Below are 26,018 nucleotides of genomic sequence, written 5' to 3'. Positions count from 1 at the left end.
GTAACCCACCAGACTGAAGGAGATAGTCAACGGCAAGGGACGTAGTGTCACAGGACAACGCACAGTACTGACCCAGCATCCAGGGCTCGCTGCATCTGCAGCGATGCTTCAAACAACCGGACCCCCAAGGGGCTGGGAGCACATGGCTAAGTGAGGGTCACCTGTGCAGCATACACAGGATTGCAGTCCTGAGGGCTCAGCTGCCTAGGCAAGAGGGGTTCAGATAAAGACCCCACACCTCCACCACCAAGAAATGGGTCACAGTGAGCTATGGGCACCTCTCTAGATTTTAAAGCCAAACGAGGACTGGTCCCTGGAATGTACGAAGAAATAATGCAAGACGCTTCTCATAAGCTCCCAGGGTCCCAGGGCTAGTCCCCCGGGCCATCATACACAGAATGAGAAGGACTGAAACCAGCTCCTACAGTCCCAGCGTCAGATGCCTGGGGTGGGGGCTGGGCACAGGGTAGCGTGCTGGCGGTAGGGAAAGACACAAGATCAGCCCTAGTGTGGGCTGGCCATCACCCAAGCAGACAACACCGGACTAAACTGTACCCAATCTCCAAGTTGCCTCAAGCTCTGATTGTCTTGTGTCAGGAACAAGGGAGCTGCCGTTCCATCCAGAGCTTCTCAGCACCTCCCACACACTCAGAAGAGCCTAGAGCCCACACGGCCCAGGTACTGGCCACGTAGGTGCTTTGTTAATAACTATCTCTCTTACCTCATGCGTTTATAACTTCAAGATAAGCCTGGAGAGAGAACTATCTTGGGCAACCACCTATGAAATGTATCTAAAGGAAGATTTCACAACACATCAGGAGTTTTAGAGCAAGCCACTGACTACTCAGATTTCTTTGTGTTATCTAAGGTAAGAGGAGGCAGGTTCTGCAACATTAACTAGCCGGACAGGAAGCAGGAGAGGAAAATATGCGGCCTCATAGAGTAGACCCGGAGAGAAGCCAGGATACCGAATGGGAATCACTCAGCGAAACACACAGCATCACCTACCTATCAGCATCCACACTGCGAACCGGACCCACGTGCCCTGGTCCAGTTGCATCATGAGATAGATGTTCACAAAGATGCTTAAGACAGGAAGTACGGGGACAAAGGGTACCTGCAGAGACAGGAGGGGGCATCAGGTCTGTTGGCAAACTCAACAACCCACTCCAAATAGAATTGACCAAACATTCTTTGTAGAGAGACTAGAAGAGGGCTATCCATTTTATCCCCAAGGTCAAACTATTTTGCTGTTGCTGTTGATATTGTTGTTGTTGTTGTTGTTATTATTATTATTATTATTATTATTATTATACTGAAGTTGCCTTGGTCCCCTCCACGGTCAAGCAACGCTAGGCAATTCATCAGGATATTTAACAAGAGGTCCTTAGAGACAAAGTATGCTGTACTAACTGAGGACCGGGAAGACATAGGGGCTCCTGCTTCTAGAGACAGGCCCTGTCTTAACAAGACATATTATGCTCTGAGGGTCCCTGAGGTTAGCAGGCAAGAGCTGCCCACCCCCTGAAACTCCCAGGACTGGCCGAGCCACAAAGGTTCAGCTCCCCGGCAGAGAAAGCACGCCTGTGACCCATCAGTACATTTTCTACAGGCCTGCCAAGCTGCTCACCTTAAACGAGAGCTTGGTCTTGCTCTCAGGCTGCCTCCAGATGATGCCCGTCACCAGCATGCAGAGGAGGACTGACCCTGTCATTACAAAGACTGCCCACAGCGTCCCTTCAGCCAGGGCCTCTCTTCCAAGCACGGCCACAATGCACACGGTGATGATAAGAACGGCTGTGAGACAGAAATGATTCCCCGTGTATAATATATAATATATATATTTATAATATATTAATATATAGTATATTATATATATATATATTATATATCCCTGTAAATCTTCAAATCTTCCAAAAGGAGACTACGTCTGTATCATGAACTCCATGAGAATTCATGGGAAAAGCTGATGTCACAGCTGGGTACCAAACAGACACTCATCATTCTCACCACCTCCCCCATCCCTACCCTACTCTCATCCCTGAGGACCAGAAGCCACACAGCACCACAGAGGCAGACTCCAAACCCTTCCCAGGAAAAACGGGAACTCTTACCTAGGAGGCCGGCTGAAATGTTCACAATTAGCCCTGAGAATTTGGACGGCTCCATGTTCTTGGGTGAGAGTATGGTTTTCAGAGAAAACTTCTCGGCTGCTGGTAAAAAGCCTGTCTGGGACTCACTGGCACTGACCATCTCATTCTGGTCTACCTGGTCTAGCTCATCGGTGGTTCTGGCCATCTGGTATACCAGATTAGGTTGTTCTGGCTGGTACCTGGAAAGACATGCCCACAACATGAGTGCTGTTGTCTGCTTTTGTGAAGGAAGGACACACACATTAGTCTGGTTCTCAGCGAGCATTCGAAGGTAAGCCTGAGACACGGGTAGAATGGTACAATCTCTAGCAATGCAAGAGCAAAGGACTGATCAAGTCCTTCCTACTTTGGCTAATTCTCAACCTTGGTGTCCTTCCTTTGGGTAGATCAATGGGGGAACCCCCAAGAGGCAGTCCAGTGAAATGTCCAGAGAGGTTCTCCTGAACGGGAAGTAGGAGTAGCCCTTGGGTGTGACAATGTTAGGACACTCCTCACCATTGTTGTCAAGAACAAAGCTTATCAGTAGCGCTAGGATTCTGCTTGCTGCAGGAAGCTGAGGAACCACTGACTAGAAGCCAGAGGGTGGGTAAGCTTGGCCTGCATGACCTAATTGGATAAACCTCTTCTAAAACTCCTAAATGCCTTGGAGTGAGTATCGACAGAGCTGGGTGAAGAACTGAGCCTGCAGAATGACTCAGGCAACCCACAGATGAAGCATGCGTTTACGTGAGGGCAGTTCCTTGCCTTCCCAACCAGACCGTCCTCAACAGCTTTTGAAAGCAGCATACCTTCTGAATTGTTTTGAAGATAACCAAGACCAGGCACAAGAAGTGTGTGTAGCAAGTGTAGCAAGCTAGTTCTTCCCACAGACTCACAATATGCATGGGAATTTGGCCAACTAAGAAAGCAGGTGGATCTCAAAGAACACGTTAGGGTTGAGCCTCTCGAGTGGAATAGAGAGGTCCAAGAATTAGTTTAGGATGAGTCTTCAGTCACTAGCAGGAAACAGCCCAGGTTTTATGGAAATCAGGTGCCGGAAAAATGAAGTTATTTGCCTTCTAAGAGGAAAGGAAGCTATGTCTGTATGACAAACAGTCACAATGCATGTTCTCATGACAAATGCCACCTCAGGCCATCCCTAGACCAGATGCCTGTTCCTCCTTGACCAAACCAAGATGGAGCCCAGGCATGTGCTTTGGGAAGGCTCTGCGTGGGTGAGACACTACAGCACCAAGCTTCAGTAGCCCTAAAGTCACTTTAATGCTATTGTCCTCAAAAGAAAATGAGTTAGAATCCAGTATCCCTGAGAGCTACGCCATGATGATTCACTCAGAAGCATCGTACTGACCTGGCTTCATAGGCCGTAGGCTCTTCTGATATAGTCTTGGGATCCTCTACCCCAACAACTGGGCCAACTGAAGCCATTGTCCTAAGCCTTCTAAGTTTCTGATCCCAGACTCCGACCAATGCTAGTGCTTAGGACATTTAAGCCAGAAAACTAGGGAGCCTGGCAGGAGAAACCGGTGGAGGGGACGAGGGGGATAGGGGAGAGGGATGGGTTAGGGGTGCTTAATGTACCACTAGACCACATCCCACCTTCTACTCTGCATCCTCCAATTCAGCTAGCCTGGCCTGAAAATCATGAACTTAAAACCCCACTTGTTAGAACAGCCACAAGTGTCTGTTTACTCAGTGTCTGTTTACTTGTCATTGAACTCAGGGACGTCATACATACCGTAAGACCAAAACACAGGCAGCCACCAAAGAGTAAGCCAGGAGAGTACCAATGGACATGAGGTCCACCAGATCCTTCAGTTCAAAGAGGAAGGCCATCACAGCTGGGGAGAAGACAGACATCAGGGTTGGTGAGTGGCCCTCTGGCTATCCACTCACCTGTAATCCGGTACTCCCAGGCCTACCCTCACTCAGCCAGTCCATGAGAGACATTGCTCAATTGAGGACAGGCTCAGGGTTGAAAGAGAGTTCTCAAGAAATAACATTAAAATCTGCATAGAATGCTGTGTGTGTGTTTGTGTGTGTATGTGTGTGTGTGTGTGTGTGTGTGTGTGTGTGTGTGTGTGTGTGTGTGTGTGTAATGATCTTCTAAGCCAACACTACAGCAGTTCACCTAAGGTAATTCAGGTAGTTAATGGAAGAGCCCGGATCTCTATCAGATTCTTGTAACTCCAACCCCACTGTGACTTCTGCCACATGTTGGCGGTGCATAGACAGCCACATCCATGCATCCCTCCACACATCTATCTCCACCGTTCACCTATTTCATCCATCTGTGTTCCATCCATCCATCTGCCACCCACCCATCCCTCCTCCACCCACCAGTCCCTCCTCCACCCAACCATCCCTTCTCCATCCACCTTCATTCACTCAGCCAGGCAGCACTGACCGAAAGTGTGCCAGTCACTAAGTTCTAGGTACTCAGGTTTAAAGCAGGCAGGCCAGTGTCTGGACTCCTAGCGTATCGTCTAAAGACACATCTATCCAGAGATAACAGTGATGGGGAGATCCGCTGCTCTGGGAAGATGCACAGGGCCTCCTACTCCTGACAGCTAAGTAGGGAAAGGTTGTTCCTCACATATGAAAAGTCCAAAGTTATTCCTAAATGGTGACATCCCTATCACCAAACCAACCTTCCCATCCTGCCACGCAGTTCTGGGCTTTAGAAGAATTGAACACACGTGCTTGGGAGGTCCTGGTCAGTGGTAGAGCACCGGCTTACTCTATGCAAGATCTAGGTTCGACGATGCCCAGTGGTACTACAAACATGTGTTGGTTTAAAAATTCCCTGTGTTGCCTATTTCTGTCAGTGTGATACCGATTTTCTCCATTTAAAAAAATAATTGAGTAAGATCTGCTTTGAGATATTTTCAAATCACATGCAAATCAATACAAATTAAAGCAGGGTCACGAGACTGTCCACGAACATCTCTGCGGCCCCACCGGATCAATGCGAGCCAAACAGGTTTAAGTTGGTGATGAACAATACGGCTAGAGAGCAGAGAAGGCCTTCCATGTCACTGGAACACCTTCCAACCGCACATGCCACTCTGCCTCCATCACTACCCGCATCCCTGCCCGCAGAGAAAACCCAGACAAACCGCTTCTGTGGGAGACGGTCTTCAGAGTACCAAGCTCGAATCCCACCAAAGGGGAAAAAGAAACCACTCGGTTTGGCGAGTGTCGTGTACTTTCTAGACATGTCGAAGATTATTTGTGAGCGCGGGAAGGAAACTAAATCAAACTATGTGGAAACACTGAACAAATTCCTCCGTGACTTAATTCTGCGGGTCATACTGTAACCTCCCCGTTACAGTCACTGATTACAGGCAGAGATGTTGCTAAATAACTTGAAACTTGTTTTCTTTTCTTTAATATGATAGTCACAAAACCAAAACCCTTTAATAGAGCAAAGACACTAATACAGCTAGTAAGGAATTGCTTCATCTAAGATGGCCCACTAGAAATCACCACGATACACGTTGTGTGGTAGGTACCATGTGTTCCAGTGGATCAAACGAGACCCCTGGCTCTAGTTCGATCCTGCAAGAAACCGCCTCCAGTGGGAACACGAACGGATCAAGAGAGTCCCTGCCTCCCTGGGTGTGACCCTGAGACTTTCCAGGTCTCTACTTCTCCAGCTGGACAGTGGGCTCTAACCTCAGTCGTGAAGGGAAGGAATAACAGACCACGAAACAAATGGCAGTGCGCACCCCAGCTTCCTCTCAGGTCTCTAGTACTGTCACGTGGTCCTTTAGTTTACCAAGTTCATCTAGCACAGCTATCCTCTTGGGGATGGACATGATCTCCTAAGAAAACTTCCTCTGCTCTGGGTCTACCACTGTTTGAGGGCAAACAAGAACTCCTAAAGATGCCCCCAAGAAAGAGATGGTATATGGTATTTGTTTTGTTTTGTTTTGTTTTTTTAAACCAACTGACTGAGGGACATTCATTTTTCCGGGGAATCTATGAGCTAAGATACACAGACACAGGACTTGCGGACGATACCCAAAAGTCCCCTTGGTCAACCTGCCAAATTCTACATAAGGAAACATTCAAGGGGCAGGGAAGGTGGTGGCTCTGAAGGGATGGCTCTGTGTGTGTGTGTGTGTGTGTGTGTGTGTGTGTGTGTGTGTGTGTGTGTGACAGAGAGAGACAAAAGAGACAGAGAGAGACAGAGAGACTGAGAGAGACAGAGACAGAGAGAGAAACTGAAAGAGACAGAGAGAGAGACAGAGACAGAGAGACAGAGACTGAGAGAGACAGAGACAGAGAGAGACAAGAGACAGAGAGAGAGACTGAGAGAGACAGAGACAGAGAGAGAAACTGAAAGAGACAGAGAGAGACAGAGACAGAGAGACAGAGACTGAGAGAGACAGAGACAGAGAGAGACAAGAGACAGAGAGACAGAGAGAGAGACTGAGAGAGACAGAGACAGAGAGACAGACAGAGAGAGACAGAGAGACAGAGAGAGATAGTCCTGCCCATGGAGATGACATAAGAGTTAAACTCTAAGAATAATTCTATCTTATCCTCTGTAAATCTGCTTTGTCTTTTTCTTTTCAAAGTATAGGTATCTAGAACTGGAGAGATGGCTTAGCTGTTAAAAGCACTGGCTGCTGCTCTCGTAGAGGATTTGAGCTTGCTTACCAACAGCCATGTGTGGGCTCACAACCATCTGTAACTCTAGTTTTGGGAAACCTGGCTCCCTCTTCTGGCTTCCATAGGTACCAGCTGGACACTTGGTGCGCGCGCGCGCACACACACACACACACACACACACACACACACACACACACACACACGCACACAGAGCCAAACGCCCATACACACAGAATTAAAAAAAATCTATACAGTTATTTTTTAGTAACTGAACCCAGGTCTGAATGTGGAAAGCAGCAGTTGGACAAAGCTCAAAGGCACGAGGTACAGCTTTTCACAGTTCACAGACAGGTAAAATTGGAGATGCGCTCCCCTGGGAATGCCGATTCAGTTGTTCAAACAGCAGCATGGGGAATGAATTACAACACTTACCAGCGATGGCGCCTGAGGTCACAGTAGCGATTATTGGTGTTTTGGTCCTATCGTTGATTTTGGCCAAAAATTTAAACAGTAGTCCATCTTCAGCCATGGCATAGATAACTCGGGGCATGGGGAACATGGAACCTAGGAGACTGGGTGAGAGAAAGGCAAAACAGACAAAAAATGGTCACTGGCAAACAAGACCTCAGATGACCCATGGCCCTGGCTACCAAGGAGGGGCGTCTGCTCTCACCAAGATCAACTCCCCTCCATACTGCTTGGCACCCAGGGCTACAAGGCTCTGCACATCACCAAGGTAACATGACAGTGATGAGACCAGGGGCATCTGACATAAGAGAGATGGGGGTCCAGGAGCAACTCCATAAGAGTTTTCACATTTGTCTCTGCAGTTATTCCTAGCTGAGGCCAATCATTGGTAATGGTTCCTGTTTACACAAGGGTGTGTGTGTGTGTGTGTGTGTGTGTGTGTGTGTGTGTGTGTGTGTGTGTGATGTGTGTGTAGGAGTATGTGTCTCATTAAAAGACACCCACTCCTTTAAGCAAAAGAGTTCCTGCCTTGCAGCCAAACTAAAGGCCAAAACTACAGTGGTCAAAGAGAGGGCTTGATTCAGAAGCCAAAGTCAGGAGCAGAAAACCATTTCATGTACAGACACTGGCTCCAGTTCTTCACAAAACCGTGGTGGTCTTCCCTTACCTAGTTTCACATTCTGTAGCTCGTAACCCATGTCAACTATAGAATGACGTGTATATTAGATGGAAAATTCCAGTAATAAGCAACTGATCATTCTGCCTTTTAAAATGTCTGTACATAATAATGCCTTCATTTTACCCTTAGCTACTGGTCAATCTTACCGTGCCAAATTTTATATATTAAACTTTACCGTGTGTGTGCGTGTGCACGTGTGCACGTGTATGTGTGCATGTTGTGTAAAAGGGAATACTGTATACAGGGTTCGGAATGGTCTACTGTTTCAGGCACCCAGTGGAAGCCTCAGAGTGTAGCTCCCTATGGATAAAAGGGAGCATCTTTTATAACACAACACAGTTGTATAACATTACACGGGGCTGAGACACACCGCTGGTGCTGGTTGGGGTGCTGGGCCTGGGGGCGCTCAGGAAGCTGCTCTCACCTGGTGGAGAGTGCGCAGAGGGAGCCCACGGCCACTGCATACTTAGCTTCTTCCCAGCCCCTGTACTTGAAGGCGCCAGGCAGTGGGCTGTCAGTGTCCAGGCAGAAGTAGGGCATCATGAGGGTGAGAGCAGCGGACACCCCAAAGTAAGCTATGAAGCAAATGAGGAGGGACGCCACGATGCCCACAGGAATGGCCTTCTGGGGGTTCTTGACTTCTTCCCCTAGAAGCAGAGAGGGGGTGTCAGCCAATGAGAGAAAGCCGGGCAGCGTCAGTCACATCCTCTACACAATCACACTAAAGCACACGCCCCACAGGGTTCAGCCTGCAGGAACTCGGGTCTCCTGCCCTCCCATGACGGAGCAGGGCCCTTGGTAACACCCACCACACAACCGCAGCCCAGGAGGGTGTTCCCCACCTTCCTATCATGGTTCAGCTAAGGGAGAGGCTTGTTTCCTTTGGCTGAGAGGCTTCAGGGAGCTGACCCATCCAACCCACCCGGCTGTCGTTATCATAAAGCCCTGCATGTGCAGATATGAAATCAGGCTACAGATACACTGTCATTGTCCCAGTCCAGCGACAGAGCCCTTGTTATGTTAATGATGTAATTTCCTGTCAGGCACCGTTCCTAGGGGATATGGAGAGGTGAGAAGCCACCGGCAGGAAGTGACAAATCTCTGCAGTCACTCCCACGGAACCAGAGCGGCAAGTGGCATGTGCCAAGGGGAAAAGGCATGGCTGGCAGTGGGTGCAAGGAAGCGGGGCCCCACCAGTGCGAGAGTCTACGGACCTGTGGTGGCGATGCAGTCAAAGCCCACGAAGGCATAAAAGCAGGTCGCTGCCCCTGACAGGACACCAGAGAATCCAAAGGGCATGAACCCTCCCTCACCGTATTTCACGTTTGTGTCACTAGGAGAAAGAAAAACAAAACAGCAAAGCTTAGACCACCTGCTGCACAGTTTCATTTTGGGGATGACAGTGCTCTGAAGAGAGCAGCAATGCTTCAGTCTCTCTGGCCATAATCCCTAGGCTTCTAGTGAGGACACTCAGTGGGTGGCAGGCCTCTCTGCTCCAGGATCTGGAACCCCAATGACACTATTAACCCTTCCAGAAGCATTTTCTATGTAGAGAATGGTAGAGAGAGGAAGGAGTCTGAGGGGACATAGGACACAGGCGGGAAAGGTCTCTTCTCACCTCTCCCCAGGCCATGTATGTACCAGGAGCTTAAGTCTAAAAACAGGTATTTCTAAACAAATCAAAGTATTAGAGCAGCAGACTGTTTATAGTCGATCGCTATATCCCTTAAGCACCCTCATATATGAGGGGGATATGGCTGCGGGCAAAAGTGTGGATGTTGCCACTGAAGGTTTGCTTTGAAGAAGCATCAGGCAGGAGCTTCTGCTGAGTGAGAGCCTGTGCTACAAAGATGAGCAAAGTCCAGTATTAAATGAGGGTGGAGGGCTGGAGAGATGGCTCAGCGGTCAAGCGCACTAACTGCTCTTCCAGAGGTCCTGAGTTCAAATCCCAGCAACCACATGGTGGCTTGAGACCCTCTGTAATGGGATCCGGTGTCCTCTTCTGGTTAGGGTAGAGGAGATGGGACCCACAGAAGACAGCAAAGGACTAGTCATGTGGACGGTGCAGATAAATGACCAGAAACAGAAAATAGAGTTTTGGATGGCTTGCTGAAGAGAAATGCTCTGACCACAACAAGGGGCTCACACACCCTTCTCCAACTGATGGAGTGGGGTACAACACCCAAGAGCAAGGATAAACCAGTCCACAGAGACCCTGCCCCACTTCTCCTCAGAACCCGGGCAGTGCCTCCCTCCCCCTGCCCCGCCCCCACACTTTTGCTGTCAGGCCTCCAGGTTCCTGCCTTACGTTTCTGCCCTGACTTCCATCAATGATGAACTGTGACCCAGAAGGATAAAGCAAAAAAAAAAAAAAAAAAAAAAAAAATCCTTTCCTCCCTAGGTTGATTTAGTCAGCGTTTACCACAGCCACGGAGAAGTAATCAGGATAACATCCCCCAGCACGATCCCCGGAACTCCTCCTTGTGATGGGGTTAGGGAGGGAAGTGTGGGCTCCCCACTGAGGGACAAGCAACTTCACACATACGTACCCAGGGCTATTAGAGGAAATAGAAATCTACAGCTGGAAAAGGGGAAACGAGTAAATAAAACAAGGCCATTTGTAGACTAATAAAAACGAAAGAGCCGGCTAGGCTCCGGGCTGGTAGAACTTTGCCCCTAAAGTGGCAGGTTGTCCTGTGGCCCAGCGGAAGTGTCTCTGGTCTTCAGATGGACTTAAGGGCCCCACCTGGGCAACAAATGTCACCTTGTGTAGGAGACCAGTGCTGTATAAACCATCCCTTAAGGCGGCCAGTGAGGGATGACGGAGAATTACCGCTGCTGGCCCAGGCAATCCGCAATAACAAAATTAAATCTCAGCTGACCACCAGGAAACAAGCGGGGCCTCTGTGTTTCACTCTTGTCTGTAAACAGCAACCAGTGACACGCGCCCTGTAGAGTTTCCAAAGTCTACTGTGGAACTTCAAAACGTCCTGGGAGCTGTCTCCGCTGCGCCATAAATTCATGGGGGACTAAAACATTTGGCATAAATACAAATAACTCCAGAACGCTCAAGCACAAGCCAGTAAAAGCCCTCATTTCTCCATGGCAGAATTTAGGAAAAGAAATGATACTTTTATTTGGACCGATAATTCTAATTCTAATTTGCCAATGACAAATGTGGCTTGGGTGACAGCGCTGCTCGGACCCCCTAGCACAGGACAACACTTCTCAGATTCCCTTGGAGGTTCCCGTGGCTACTCAATGGGCTCTGGTAAAGGAAAGAAGATGGGGCTAGAGGGGCGTGATCAAGTCAGGGTGGGGATGTGGAAGATGTGTTGCAGGCCAACCTTCAGACACCCCGGGCTTATCCCCTACCTTATTCTAATTCTCCCTCTGGAAAAACTGCGGTGTGCCCCACACCCAGTCCAGCGCTAACCAGACAAGAGGACAGCAAAAGTTGTCATCGGGCAGAAAAGGAAGATACCTGGGATTCCAAAGTAGACTGCCACCACCATAAAAAAGCCACCTTTGCCTTACAAAGGTCCCCTCACCACAGCCATTCAAGTATTACCCTTAATGAGGATAGACTCAGACAATTTGCAATGTGTCCTGGGACACCAAGATTCACCTGAACACCTGACCAAGAAGATTAAAATGACATCGCAACGATTCGCCCCTGCTTCCTAAATAATTAGAAGGCAGTGAAGATGCTGTAGGACAATGTGGCGGTGCACACCTTTTGTCCCAGCACCCGGGAGGCAAAGGCAGGTAGATGTCTATGAGCAGGAGGCCAGCCAGGTCTACATAGTAAATAAATACATTAGCCAGTTAGGTTTTAAAAAGAAAACTCTCTGGATACCTCACTGGGGAAAGAAAGGCAGGTGAAGGCACCTTTACAAAATAAATTAAAAGCACATGATACTTTAAGGTGTGTGTTATCCTACGAACTGTATCACCCAATACCCATCTGTGAGCTAAAACAGCAAATACGGAGAACTGTCGCATGCCAAAGGGACACAGGAAATAAACTCACTTGTTCCCACAGAGAGGACTGGATTTATTCTCCGTGAGCTGCCAGTTCTCAATGGAGCCTTTCACAAATCCCGACACCATGATGAAGCACAAGACCAGGACATTGATACAGGTGAAGATTTTGTTGACCATGGCTGATTCTTTCACACCGAGAGTTAACAGTCCTAAGAAAAAGCCACAAGCAGAAAATCATGTGGAAGCCTTAGCCGTAACACCAGCTTAGTTCATTCAGGGACCCAGCGTAAAAGGTGAGGGGAGAGAGTAACCAATGGGCATGGGTTCTCCAAAGTTCTCTGTGAGCCTCAGGGATCACGGCCGAGCCAACTGTTACTCTGGAGCCAAAATCAAGACAACCACAGACAGCAGGGGAGCCCACATCCTGGATTGCCAGGGATCAGAGGGTGTCACCATGGTGCACTGAAGGCCTGCAGACGTCAGGACCAGGGCAGTCATTATTCCACAAAGGGCAGCCCTTGGATGAGGACGGACAGAGCCTTGATCCATGCACCAAGCAGAAGAAAGATATTACAAAGAAGTTAAAAAGAGACAGTTCTCTCTGGGGACATGTCACGTGGCTGAGGGACATGATAGGATGAGAGGTTTCGGGTGAGGAATGACACAGGTGTACTTGGAGATACTGGTCATGTTGTTAGGAACAATGATTTGTGTTCTGGGAAATACTGGCATGCCCAGTGAGGATGGGACTGGCACTCGCGTAGAAAAGATTTATTCCACTAGGTGGTGCTACTACAGGGAGGCAGACCTTGCTTTTCTTTCTCTTTCCAGCCATGAATGAACATTTGGCTACGACTCATGTTCCCATCACAATATTCTGCCAGCCCACAGGCCCAAAGTAACAGGGCAGAAAGCCTCAAGCACTGTGAGTCTAAATAAACCTTTTTTCTTGATACCACGTGAATCCCGGCATTTGTTACAGTGAAGGAAAGAAGGTTAACATTTGTTACAGTGACAGAATAGAAGGTTAACATGTGGCTAAACCCCCATGGACCTGAAAAGGGAGCAGAGTCACCCAGGAACCAGTAGAGCTGGGTAATATGACCTTCCCATTCTACACATCTGTAAATAAAGCACCATACATATCAGGTGAATTATGAAATACTGAATAATTAATTAACCAGAAGGAAGATGCCACTATGCTCTGAAGTATTGTTTTCTTTAGTGTCCCTTCCACTCGGGTTTAGGAAAATAAAAATCTAACACAGTTGTACGGACTTATTTCCGGATATAGGTTTCTGCTAGCGGAACCAAAAATATTGCCAAGCCTGGCCCCGGTGGGGAGGCAGGGGGATGAGTTCAATTACGCAGAAATACGTGTGCGGCGCTCAAGATTCATCCAAGTCTTTCTGACTTCTAATGTTTGATGAGGACTACCTGTGTTGAGGCTCTACCTGTGTCTGCTAAATATTCCTGGAGAAAGGCTCCTGCCTGAGCATCAGAGGCACCAGTGCAGCTAACGAGAAGCCGCTACCATTGACTCTCCTGCAGTGCCCGGGATTTTCAAATTCTGCTACTTATGTATGAAAAGGGTGTTTTCACGGCTGTGCCACTGTGAAGTAAAACCACCCGAGATGCCTGAGAAAGCCCAGGCATACATTCCTCTTCTAGAGGGGGGCGTCCACTGCACCCCAATTTCCTGGCAGACAAACTTGTAGTTTTCTTCCGGCATGGCTGTCCACCAAGTCAAAAGGACAAAAGGCATTCAGTGCTACCAGACCTCACTCCAAGAACACTAGATACCCTGACATCTGAGACGCTCTCTTTCACCGAAGGTGCAGACCTCAGCAGCGACTACACCAGCCAACCCTGGGAGGATCTGGAAGCAACCGTTGGGGCAGGGAGAAGGCATAACATTGTCTATATGTTTATAAAAGAAACCAAGGAAATGGGGAGAGGCACCAAAGAGGCCAGAAAGCAAGAGGGGCTGGGGGTCTGCTTGGCAGTAAAAGCACTGGTCAGACACGGAGAGTAGGCTCTGGGCTCTATCCCAGTAGCACCGATAAGTGACTGAACAAACAGGTAGATATAAGAAACAGTGTAAGCTCCCGACAGGAGCTTTACCCACGGCTCCAACACAGCATTTCCGTCCAGATGGGGCTTTACCTGTCAGGATGATAATTATAATCACAGCAAATATATCCGGGGTTTGGGCCAGCACCCCAGGGGCGTTCAGGGCCATGTGTTGACGCGAGAACTCTCCGATGGGTTTGCCTATCAGCTCGTCAAAAGTTGCACTCCAGGCTCTTGCCACGCTGGATGTACCTGCCGCAAAACACACGGGGACAATTAGAGCAGCGGATAATGGACGGTCCCCGCCCCCGGATGTTATAGCACCCGTGCGACTTCGCGGACCGCACGCTGTCTTCTTGCTACAGCAGCTGAACCGCAGTGTAGACTGTGAACAGAAGGGGGTGGCTCCACAGTGTACGCGGTGAAGCCAAAGGGACTGCTAGAGCTTGGAAAGAGCTACGCTTTATTCATCCTTAGCTAAGATCTATAGTGTGTATTTGGGGGGGGGGTGTGTGTGCACGAGTGTGTGTGTGTGTGTGTGTGTGTGTGTGTGTGTGTGTGTGTGTGAGAGAGAGAGAGAGAGAGACAGACAGACAGACAGACAGACAGACAGACACTGGTATAGAAGAGTCCACATTGACCACAAATTGAAACTTACGAGTTTGCGACTATTACTAGCAATAGCAATAACACATTCAGTAGAAGCTGCACTTTGAATTCACTTCTTTTCATGGTCTAGCAATCGTTATCTGAGTCGATCCTCTGTAGTGATGCCTGAGAGCATCAACGACCAGTCAGCCCCGCCCATGACCATGAGGGAGACTCTCTGTCCTGCTCCTGGGCACGTGAGGTTGCACATATCGCCTACACTTTGTATTGCCCACATTTTTATTGCTTTGTGTTTTCAGGGGTGAGGGTGGGGAGGGGAGCAGGTGTGGCTTTTCTGAGACAGGGTCTTGCCATACAGCCTGGCCTGGCCTCAAACTTGCCATCCTCCCGTCTTTGCTTTCCAAGGTCCAAGATCACAGGCGTGCACCGCCCCATTCGCTTTGATATTTTGTTTGCCGAGGTATTTATCGGTATGTAACTCTGAGAAGTTTCGGAAGCTTCTGGATGTGCACTTGAAATGCAACACGCATGTGTGAGCATAAATGTATGTAGACGCACGTGTACTGTGTGTATCGCAATAAAAACTTACAAATAAATAATCTTATGAACTGATCAGCCTTCTGATGCCTCCAGTCAGATCTACTCATTCGATTCACTCAAGTGGCAAGTCAGGAACCTGACTTCAGAGCGCATTCCTGAGAGGGGGAACTAACTGGTCGATCTGGTAAACACTGCTTGGGAAGTCCCCCTCCCCCATGAACCCTCGGCAGCAGGGACAACAGTATCCATACCTTCAGAACTCATCTCAAAGGTGATCGATAAACGGGCTGATCCCATCTCAGGGCCAAGCCTACCACTAACCCTGGTCAGCCAGCTTTGCCACTTTGTACCTGAACCCAGAGGCACCCCCAGAGTGCAGATCCGCAGTGGAGGCCCCACGGAACCACCATGCACCAGTCCCAAGTCCCCAGTCACACAGAACACAAGAAGGGGCTGTGTGCCAACGGCTGGCAGTACTGGCCGCCCACACCCTCCCTCCCTTTCTCCTTTCCTTCTGAAGACACTGGAGACCCAATATTTGCCCCTGACATTTTCCTTTTGTTTCAGACAGCCCGGTCCATGACTATGGTCTGAATTCTCCATAGAACGCCAGAGGAACCCACACAAGGACTCAATTTCATTGTTTGCTCTCATGCTAAGTGTTTTCCCGACAACTTAGACATTTAACCTCATTTTTCACCTAGCTATTAGAGACTCTGTCCAGGAAGGCCACGAGCCTAAGGAAGAAAAATGGCTTTCCTGCTTGCCTGCCCTGCCTGCTTCAAGAAGCCGGCTTGCTGCCGTGACATTGGAAACCCCACCCTGCTGGATACCGCAGCCTTTCTTCCCAGGCCACCCTGTTCTCATTTCAGAATCACAGTTTTTTTTTTTTAAATGCATAAACATAGACATATGTTTACAACTGAAACACTCTCCTCCCTCAGTAGCAAAGGCTGAGTGTAGGTTTCCAGATCGATTTCATTCGTCCTCCACAGGCACGCAGCACTCCGGGAAAGACTATTATGTTGTTGGTCTAACAGCAGCCAACTGTTGGAGCTCACTGTATTTCACGCCCAGGTGAACCCACTGGAAACGTAACAGCCCATTTACAAAAGCTACATCCCCACTGAGAAGCTTCGGGGCCTGAGTCATCTGTGGTCACACGTCTGCAGGCTGAACAGGAACGAAAGATCGTTATGAATTTTACATTAGAACCATTAGAACAAGATCCTAGCCACCACGGCTGCTAAAGGAGAGAACGCCTGGCTACTGGACCCCTGAGTAATCCTTTAGGAGGACAACGGATGGGACGCCAACAGCGCAGAAGGGCACGCAGTAAGTTATTCCGAATTCAGAAACCTATGTAGGCGAGGACAGTCGCGAGCAACATCACCATGGAGCAGTCACCATGACGTCTGGGGTTATAAGATTAAAAATCTATTACTCAGGGGTCGTGAGTATGACTAAGTGGAAAGACGTAGATGCAAAGCCCTGAGCTCCATCCCCGGACTCTCTTCCCAACCCTGTTAACAACAGGGCATCCCTAACTGTTCAGACAACTGTCCTATCCTGCATCTCCAATAAAATAGCTCAGTAAATGCTATTTTCGTTAGTTATCAGGTTGGGTGTTTCTCCTCCCTTTGTGCTTTTCTGTGTTTCCTGAAGTGCCCTCTACCATGACAGGTTTACAGTAATTATAGGTGTGTAATGGTGTGCATAGGCTTAGCCCAGGGCTCTATTAGGTGTGGTTCTCTTGGAGTGGGTGTGGCCTTGTTGGAGTGGGCGTGGCCTTGCTGGAGCAGGTGTGGTCCTCTTGGAGTGGGCGTGGCCTTGTTGGAGTGGGCGTGGCCTTGCTGAAGTGGGCGTGGTCCTCTTGGAGTGGGCGTGGCCTTGTTGGAGTGGGCGTGGCCTTGCTGGAGTAGGTGTGGTCCTCTTGGAGTGGGTGTGAGTAGGTGTATCATTGTGGGTATCCTAGATGCCTGGAAGCCAGTCCTTTGCTAGCAGCCTTCAGATGAAAATGTAGAACTCTCAGCTTCTCCCACACCACGCCTGCCTGGATGCTGCCATGCTCCCACCATGATGATAATGGACTGAACCTCTGAACCTGAAAGCCAGCCCCAATTAAATGCTGTCCTTATAAGGGTTGCCTTGGTCACGGTGTCTGTTCACAGCAGTAAAACCCTAAGACAAGGTGGGAACATACTAACAGAAACGACACTACTTCTTAAAATTAGAATGATCCTAAGAGCCATGTATCTGTTGTGTTAACAAGAATGGTCACAGTTGGCCCGGTTTGGTCCTTCTCACAGGTGCCATGCTGGCTAACTTTTTCTCAACCTCACCCCTGTTGGGGTCATCTGGGAGGAGCGGACCCTAACCAAAGGATCATCTCCTCCAGGATGACCTGTGGGCAGCTCTGTGGGGGCATTTCCTTGATAAATGGTTGATGTGGGGGGACTGGGCTGACCGTGGGTGCCAGCCACCCCTGTGTTGGTATGGCCTGGGCTACATAAGAAAGCAGGCTTCAGTAAGCCATGAGAGAAAGCCAGAGAGAAGTGTTTTGCCGTGTTCTCTGTTTCAGTCCCTGCCTCCAGGTTCCTACCCTGGCTTCCCTCCCTGGTGGAGTGTAACTGTGAGCTGAAACAAACCCTCTCCTCCCAAGATGCTTTTAGTCTTGGTGTTTATCGTAGCAATAGAAAGCAAACTAGAACAGAGGCAAAATGAGAAAAGTCACAACAGGGACTCCTAAAGGCACCTCAATCCCTGTTAAAAGGGAGAGGCAAGAGCGAGAGAAGGCCCTGAAGATATACTCAATCAGTCTTTGGGGAGCAGAGTGTCCCTAACAGATGGGTCAGAGGACAGACCGCAGTCTGGAGAGGACCAGAGGACTTACCGATGATGTAGGAGAGAATCAGGTTCCAGCCAGTGATGAAGGCCCAGAGCTCCCCCACTGTCACATAGCTGTAGAGGTAGGCTGAGCCCGTCTTGGGGACACGGGCACCAAACTCGCCATAGCACAGGCCGGCCAGCACTGAGGCAAGAGCAGCGATCAGGAAGGAGATGACGATGGCAGGACCAGCATTCTCACGGGCCACTGCACCGGCTAGGACGTAGACACCAGCACCCAAGGTGCTGCCCACCCCAAGAGCTACCAGATCATAGGTGTTGAGGCAGCGGGACAGCCGGCTCTCCTCCCGGCTGCAGTCCACCACTTTCCGGCGCAGCATCTGCTGACCCAGGCTCAACAGGTTTTTGCAGCCCATCGCGCTGAGCAAATCTGTCTGAAACGAGAAGAAAAAAAAAATGGCGTTCCATTCAGTCACTGCCACACATCTCTCCTTCAAACCTCAGTTTGTTGCAGGATGGAAACACGGGGATAAGGCCCTTTATAAAGTCACCTATGGCTAAAATGTTTTCAGTTTAACATTCCACAGCGACTGTGGTTCCCCAGTCCTGGGGCTCTCCAGGACATACAGAAACGTAGAGTTATCCTGCCACGGTCTCTGGCTTCCACAATCATTTTAGTTCTTGGCTCTAAGTAGATTGTGACTTAGCAGGACCAACAAGATGTAATTTCAAGCACACCGAATCATAATGAAAGGCAAACCAAACTGAATCTCGATTAGTAAAACGTAGAAGCCTAGGCTGTGGCTCAGCAGTTTGCGGCCAGTGGGTCATGACCCCTTTGCAGGTCACGACCCCTTCGCAGGCCACATGTCAGAGAGCCTGCACATCAGCTATTTACATTACGATTTTGAACAGCAGCAGCGAAGTGCAGCTGCAAAGTAGCAATGAAACAACTTTACGGTTAGGGTGGCCACAATGTGAGGAGCTGTATTAAAGGGTCGCAGCTTTAGGAAGGTTGAGCACCACTGACCCAGACCATGAGATCCATCCCCAGAATAAATAAATACATGTAAGAGAAGAAACCAGACACAGGACTTATGAGGGGTCTCTCAACTATCTTCTACCATTTTTCTAAATATAAAGCTCTTCTCAGGTGAGGAGTTTAGACCAACAACAGCCAGCGCATGCAGACAAGGGTGTGGGGGTGAGGGTAGGGGGCACAATGACTCGGGGCTGCTACAGTGTTTTCATTTGTTTTTGTTTTGTTATTTTAACCACTCTGTGTCCATCTGTATCATCCGAACTTAGACCAACAATGAAGCCACTGATAAACGAAGAAATAGTCCCGGACCTGGAAAATAGTCACAGATCTGAAAGTCTTTCCTAGCTATTGGAAACACTGTGTTATCTGCCTGTCTCTGTCCCCACCCCTTCCCTGGGCCTTCTGGTCACTAAGGAACTGTGGGCCTTTCTTCCTGTGTTTTATCTGCCAGCCCTATAGAAGACACTATTATCAAGATGCAAAAAAAAACGTTTGTTTAGTGCGGACTGGGAATCCCCGTTACTCCACCCAGATGGGGACGGTAGCCATGGTCAAGCAGCCTTGTCACAAAGCTCTCCTCCGCTCCTCAACTGGAATCCTGACAGCCCTGCAGGTGGGAAGGAAGTGTACCCCACCCCACCCCCCCGAACCCTGGAGGGTGGGTGAGGGGGGATGTTAAAGAAATGAGAAACAGGGACCTGTCACTAAGAAGGAAAGTCCCAGAACCCCAGAGTTTGAAGACGGATGAAGAGAGTATAGCAGCTTTCCAATGTCTTACGCTGTACAAGGCAAAGACTGTTTTTGGAAGGACCCAAGCCAGGCGCAAATGTTGGAGTGTGGCCAGGAGAAGCAGGAATTACAGAGGCCTGCTACTGTTGCTTACCTGGAGCACATGGACAGAAACAACTGACTAGTCAACTGGTACTTGAGTTACCGTGCTCTTCACGAAGAAGGTTTAGCATTGACCAACCAGCCTGGGCCCAGAGGGCTGTGGTAGAGAACGTTCTTTTTATAAAAAGAAGTCGCAGGCCCGAGAATGGGACTCCGAGCTAGTGCACTTGCCTAGTGCGCATGTTGCTCTAGCCCCAGCTTGTTTTAAAAAGTACAGAAACTTCTCAACATGGCCTCTTGAGAGCCACACCCAAGGAATAGATTTTCGAACCTCCGTAAGGCAGAAAGTGAACTCAGAGACCTCAGGCTAGGACGAAATGGCTCTCTTAGCCATGCCTGGGTGCAAAATACTTAGGCACAGACATACCTGTGCTGTCACCAGCACGGAGAGGACGCCAACCAGTACCCACTCTAAGAACCAACTTACAGATGTTGAAGGGACTTCAACGCCCCCTTCAGAAGGAAGATCGTGAAGAGAGATCTTGGTTTTCAGGCATCATGTGAAGAGGTTAAGGTAGTGTAGCCACAGGCATTGGCCTAGCCCTGGTGACAGGGAAGCGAGAGGGGGCACAACTGGGGCCAAGGCACTGGAATAAAAGTGTGCCAGGTGCTGTGAGCTACTGAGGGGGTCCCACGCCTCAGTCAGGTGTCCACTTCCGCTTCGTGAGGTAAGAGGAGACGTGACATTAATTCACCATACCTGGGGTTTATTTTAAGAAGATATACCCCGGGGTTGGGGATTTAGCTCAGTGGTAAAGCGCTTGCCTAGGAAGCACAAGGCCCTGGGTTCGGTCCCCAGCTCCAAAAAAAAAAAGAACCAAAAAAAAAAAAAAAAAAAAAAAAAGAAGAAGATATACCCCATACATCTCGGCAGACGTATTTTAAAACTCTCAGAAAGGTGCCGTCTGCGGTTTCTAGACCTCCTCGGTCCATCTCTTCAAATGGGCCTGTGTCTTTCAACCAGCAGTTTTGCAAACGATGAGGTTTCTCTGTGCAAACCGAATCTACCCATCCCAGCAGTAGATGGAGGCAGTAGACGGAGGCCAATCTCCTGCAACTGAGACTTACACAGGAAGCCGCCAGCTGTGGAAAACAGAATCTGGGGACTAGGTTCGTGTTTCCTGCAGTGAAGGATGAAAACATCCAGTCCTCACTGGTTTGTATTGATAAGATATTGGTAAGACTCTTCACGACCGAGAGCCTTGGCCCCATAACGTCCATACTCACTGACTTTTATAGACTGCTTGCCTCACAAGAGTGATCTGTTCCTTTCTCACACAAATTCTAACTCCAAACGAACCCTACAAAAACAGAAATGAGGGGTTGGGGATTTAGCTCAGTGGTAGAGCGCTTGCCTAGCAAGCGCAAGGCCCTGGGTTCGGTCCCCAGCTCTGGAAAAAAAAAAAAAAAAAAGAAAAAAAAAAACAGAAGTGAAATAGAACTGGAAGGAAGGCTCCGGGGTTAAAACCATGCACCGCTTGTGCAGAGGACCCGAGTTCAATTCCCATTACCCACATTAAAGTGCTCACAAATGCCTATAACTCCATGCTTGGGAGACTTGGAACCCCTGGCCTCCGTGGGCACTGTGTGTGTGTGTGTATGCGTGCGCTCATGTGTGTGTGAGATACACAATTAAAAACAATAAAAATATATCTTTAAATAAAATAGAAATGACCAGGTGTGGTGGCTCATGCCTTTAATCCCAATACTTGGGACACAGAGGCAAGAGGATCTATGTGAGTTCGAGACCAGCCTGAGTGAGTTCCAGGACAGCCAGGACTACACAGAGAAACCTTGTCTCAAAAAACAAAACAAGTAATTAATAATAATAATAATAATAATAATAATAATAAATAATTAAAATGGTTCCTATTGGGGCTTCAGAAAGCTTTCTTCGAGCTCTCTATTTAGAATCTTTAATGGCAGTAGGGAGCTTTGGATGATGGGACTTTTTCGGTCTCAGATTTAATCACTGATTCCTTCCAATTTAATGGATTGGGGGAGATATCGGTCAGAAAGCAGCTATTAGACACAGTGCTCAAATACCATTCTTTAAAAGCGTACCATGCTGAAATCTTCCCTGGGTTTTCAGAAAGGCCTGTCCCCTAATGGCCAGCTCCTGCCTGTAGGCCAGGGTGAAGCACAGTAGGAACCCAAGACAGCCTGCGTTTGTAAGGGGTCCAAGAAACCACGGCACAGTCGCTAGAGACAACCCAGGAGGTGACAAACCTGGGAATGAATGCCGGCTGTGGTAGGCTCAGCGAAGCACCGAGCCTGCCCATGAAGATCCTCTTGGCGCACACACACACACAAACACACACACACACACACACACACACACACACACACACACACACGACCTTGTCTCACCAGTGCAGGTCTTGTGAGACCCCAGTGAGAACCTTAGGAGACAGGATGAAAAGCCAACTGGGATAGTCACTTGCTAATCTTTCTCCTCCTCTGCCTCACCCCTTCCTTCTCCTTTTAAATCCTAATTACAAAACAAGCCATCGAGTCGGCACCGGGTTTTGAACTTGCTTTGCCACAGACTCCACTGATTCTGTCTGCTTCACCACACAGGAACTTTTTCAAAGCTGCGTACTCAAATCATAGACCACCCACCCTGGGTGTGGAAAGGCACCAACCAGGACAGTGAGTCCTCTCAGAGACACCTGAAATACCTTTCAAAGGTATATACAAGAACAAGGTACAGGAGGCTCCCACGCTTTCCAGGGACAGTCCCAAGTGAGCAGGGCTAACTGGAGTCTGAGCCCAAGGAGCAGGACTGTCCGTTAAATAGGCTTCATTCATGGTCCCTCGAAATGGAATGCTGGCATTTGACTTCCCTGGGCCTTGAGGCATCCTGAAAGGTGAACACACTTTTTTTTGGCTCCTTCTAGAAACATCTTCTTTGACAGAAGACCAGGACCAAGGATAAGGCAAAGGATTCCAACCCAAAACTCACTTCACTTCCAGTTGACCAGTCAGCTAACACTTTCCAGGTTGTCCACTGGCCCAGTCCACAGAACCTTTAATGAACCTGGGCTGGTCACCAACACCCACCCGAGCCAGGGACTACACCTTACCTTCCAGACTTCTAGAAATGTCTCAGCCCTCCACTTGGTGACCCAAACACGCAATTCCTACGACCTCCAATGATTTGAAAGTAGACAAAGAAAAGAAGCTATGGAAAAACGAGGGAACAGACAAAGGAACTGGAGTCCGGGGATTAAAACCAACTCGGTGAGCCGGGTCTGCTAGCGAAAAGTTGAGACAGCCACAGAGCCAGGCCAGGTCCGTGCAGAGGCTCCTCAACCATCCCCAAAGTCAGGGAAGTTGCAACTGTCTGCTCTTATAGGGACAGAAGGGTGGGGTTTTGATGGTGCATTGCTCAACTCACATAACTCGAAAGAAGCAGGGCCGGGATCCGAACTCAAGTCACCTAGCATCAAAAGCTGTGTTCTCTGCCAGCTATGTTAAACTGGCTCAATTTTTGGGTTGGTTTTTTTTTTTTTTTTGGTTGTTTGATTGTTTTGAAATTACCGTTTATTTTTTCTTTTGTGCCGAGGGTCAAACCCACAGCTTCAAGCATGATAATCACACCCCCAGCCACCTAACTGCCCTGTAACAGGGTCAGGCTGACTAACCTGGATCTCGCCCTCCACCAACTTAAGAATCCCAAGCAGCAGGGCAGTCATGTGCAGCTTTTCTCTCATTCCTGGCCTGCTGGACACAATATTGTCCAAACATGCCTCCCGCTGCCTGACAACCTTTACCTCGTGATTCCACCTGACATCTACAAGTACAAGGTGATTGATTCGAATTTAATGACAACCACTTCCTGAATGCAATATTTCATTGGTCACTCCTAACACAAAGAGAGTGACTCAAGGTCACACGCACACACACACACACACACACACACACACACACACACACACACACACACACACACACACACAGAGACACACACAGCCCCGCTGCTGGCTTTGAAGTGTAGAAAACCAGAGGGTGGAGGTAAGAGTGGGAAAACCAGAGGGTGGAGGTAAAAGTGGGCCATTTCAGTTGCATGAACCGCCCAGGGCTGTGGTAGAAACATTCTAGAAATCATACAGACAGCAGGGGCTTGGAAAACGTATATAGAGGGAACTCTGGAAAAGTCAGAGAGATTAAATATGATGATGGAAATATTACATGTCTATAAAAGTATCAAAAAACAGTATAGACAAAGAATTTTTAGGGCAGGGCGATTGAGACCATCGCCCCTCTTAAAGGACATTAGAGCTCTTTCATTTCCTGGAATTTTACTGTCTTTCCACCTATATTGAGCACACAATCCCTTTGAATTAGCGGGAGCACAATCTCTCCAGTGAAATCAACAAACAGGACAGGGGCATAAAGAAGATGAGAGGTCTCTGGCAAGGTCAGCCCATCTCCTGTCTACGTAGGAAATGGTGGTGATTAGGTCTGTGGGATTTTGTTGTTTTTCTCCATCTCTGTGCGGGTCTGTCTGGAATTTTCCAAAATTAAAGGCAAAAAGAAACAAATTCACCTACAACTGACCCGGAAATGTGTGTGCGCCCTACACCAGGCCCCACTGCACACCCCAGGGCCCGGACAAGCTTCAAATGTTATTAAACCATTGTGATGGGCTGAAATAGTCTTTTTTATAGAATCAAGTTGAATGATATGGAATTATTAATACTGAACCGTTTTTATTGGCTTTATAAAAAGATAGTTGAGAGTTTTAAAAAAAAAAAAAAAAAAAGCAAAAAACGAAAGACCAGGATGGCATCTCTAGCTGTGATTTGGGGTATTTCTCTCTGGGGCTTCACTCTAGCCGGTGCTGGAAGAACCCACATGAATTCTAAAGATTAGATGTGGGGGAAAGGAATAATTCACAGAGCGTTCAGAAGCTCGTGGGTGCTGACCTAGAGAGGTGGAGGGAAGAGGAGGGCAGAGGAGGGCATTTCTAAGAACGCATTTGTGGATACGTGTACTTCGAGGGACACGGTGAAGTTTACTCTCCAGCAGGTACAGGGGAGAACCAGGACACCCCTGCAGCTGCGGCTGGCACAGGGGACAAGGGACAACTAATACTATACTGCTGGTCAGAAGTCAAGGAGAAGCAGGAGGGCAGAACCGCATCCAGAGGGGTCTAGCTTGGCCAAGCGTGACTACTGTTGCTGGGGTGTATATGGGCTCCAGTTTGGGCACCTTCTTGTACAGTATTTTAATCTGATTGGCAAAAGTACCTTTGCATAAACAAATATCAGAGCCTGTTGTATTTACCTGCCGTCTGTTCCGGCTCTGTCTCCTCAAATAGCCCTCAGGCACACAGAGCCCACGCCCCCGGTTGCCATAGGTATTATCTAGGCAGAAGAGGTCATGCACAAGTAATCCCTACACAGGAAATGCCACATCTTATGCTCGGTCTTCCTGGCCTACTCCGAGTCACAGTTCACTGGTGGCCAAAATCTCGGATGCTCGCTCCAGAAGGAAAGCGTTTATAATCTGAAACAGTCATCCAGGCCAAGCCTGTTCCCGGTCTTTAAAAATGGCTAGCCATGTTTGTTCCTGCCACAAGGTTTCCTCCTGTATGACACGCATATAAACAGGTGGACACCCTGGGAGGTAGGGACAGGATAGCCTCGGATTGAGAGCAGAAAGAAAATGTCCAGTTACACGAAGGTCTTCAAAGACCGGAATGTTTATCTGACCAATCTTCGACCAGCACAGAGGACAGGTGGAGGTGGGGAAAGCCACCCACAACGCTGGAATAATTCTAAAGGAATGACAAACTGCCCCGTGGGAGAGCACCGTGGTCACAAGCAGTGGATTTCCTCATAGCTGTGTCAACTGCTTGCTTTAACGGTTCCAATGTGATAGTGTAGCCACTCCAAGATCTGAACTTGACCCACTGCCTCAAAGGCTTTAGGCCCAAATAGCCGAACCTGCTTCCTTCTTTCTGACAGTCTGTTCTGCATCTGAGAAGAAGGCCGTAGGGCCCGTCTACTATTTTTTTAAGGCTGTGTGTGTGGTGCTGGGTTAACGGATGGAAAGAGCTCAAAACACGCCCACTGCTGAGCTACACTCTGAGCCCTTTAAAGAC

At 48.7% G+C, this 26,018-nt stretch overlaps 1 protein-coding gene across 2 annotated transcripts in view; it reads right to left on the bottom strand.

Moving 5' to 3' along the window:
• Slc7a1 (solute carrier family 7 member 1) overlaps positions 1-26,018 on the bottom strand; it is a 75,543-nt gene that overhangs the window by 5,009 nt on the left and 44,516 nt on the right. The window contains 10 exon segments of one of the 2 annotated variants that reach the window (NM_001399982.1): positions 1,009-1,117; positions 1,631-1,797; positions 2,115-2,332; positions 3,889-3,991; positions 7,203-7,342; positions 8,342-8,564; positions 9,132-9,250; positions 11,951-12,113; positions 14,071-14,229; positions 18,020-18,407. In NM_001399982.1, coding sequence (NP_001386911.1) covers positions 1,009-1,117; positions 1,631-1,797; positions 2,115-2,332; positions 3,889-3,991; positions 7,203-7,342; positions 8,342-8,564; positions 9,132-9,250; positions 11,951-12,113; positions 14,071-14,229; positions 18,020-18,389 — 1,771 coding nt within the window. In that variant the 5' untranslated portion in view covers positions 18,390-18,407. 2 annotated transcript variants of the gene reach the window in all.

Source organism: Rattus norvegicus, chromosome 12 (assembly GCF_036323735.1).
Source record: "Rattus norvegicus strain BN/NHsdMcwi chromosome 12, GRCr8, whole genome shotgun sequence".
Taxonomy (NCBI): domain Eukaryota; kingdom Metazoa; phylum Chordata; class Mammalia; order Rodentia; family Muridae; genus Rattus; species Rattus norvegicus.
Note: the sequence above shows the minus strand (reverse complement) of the source record. Positions and strands in the feature narration are given on the sequence as shown.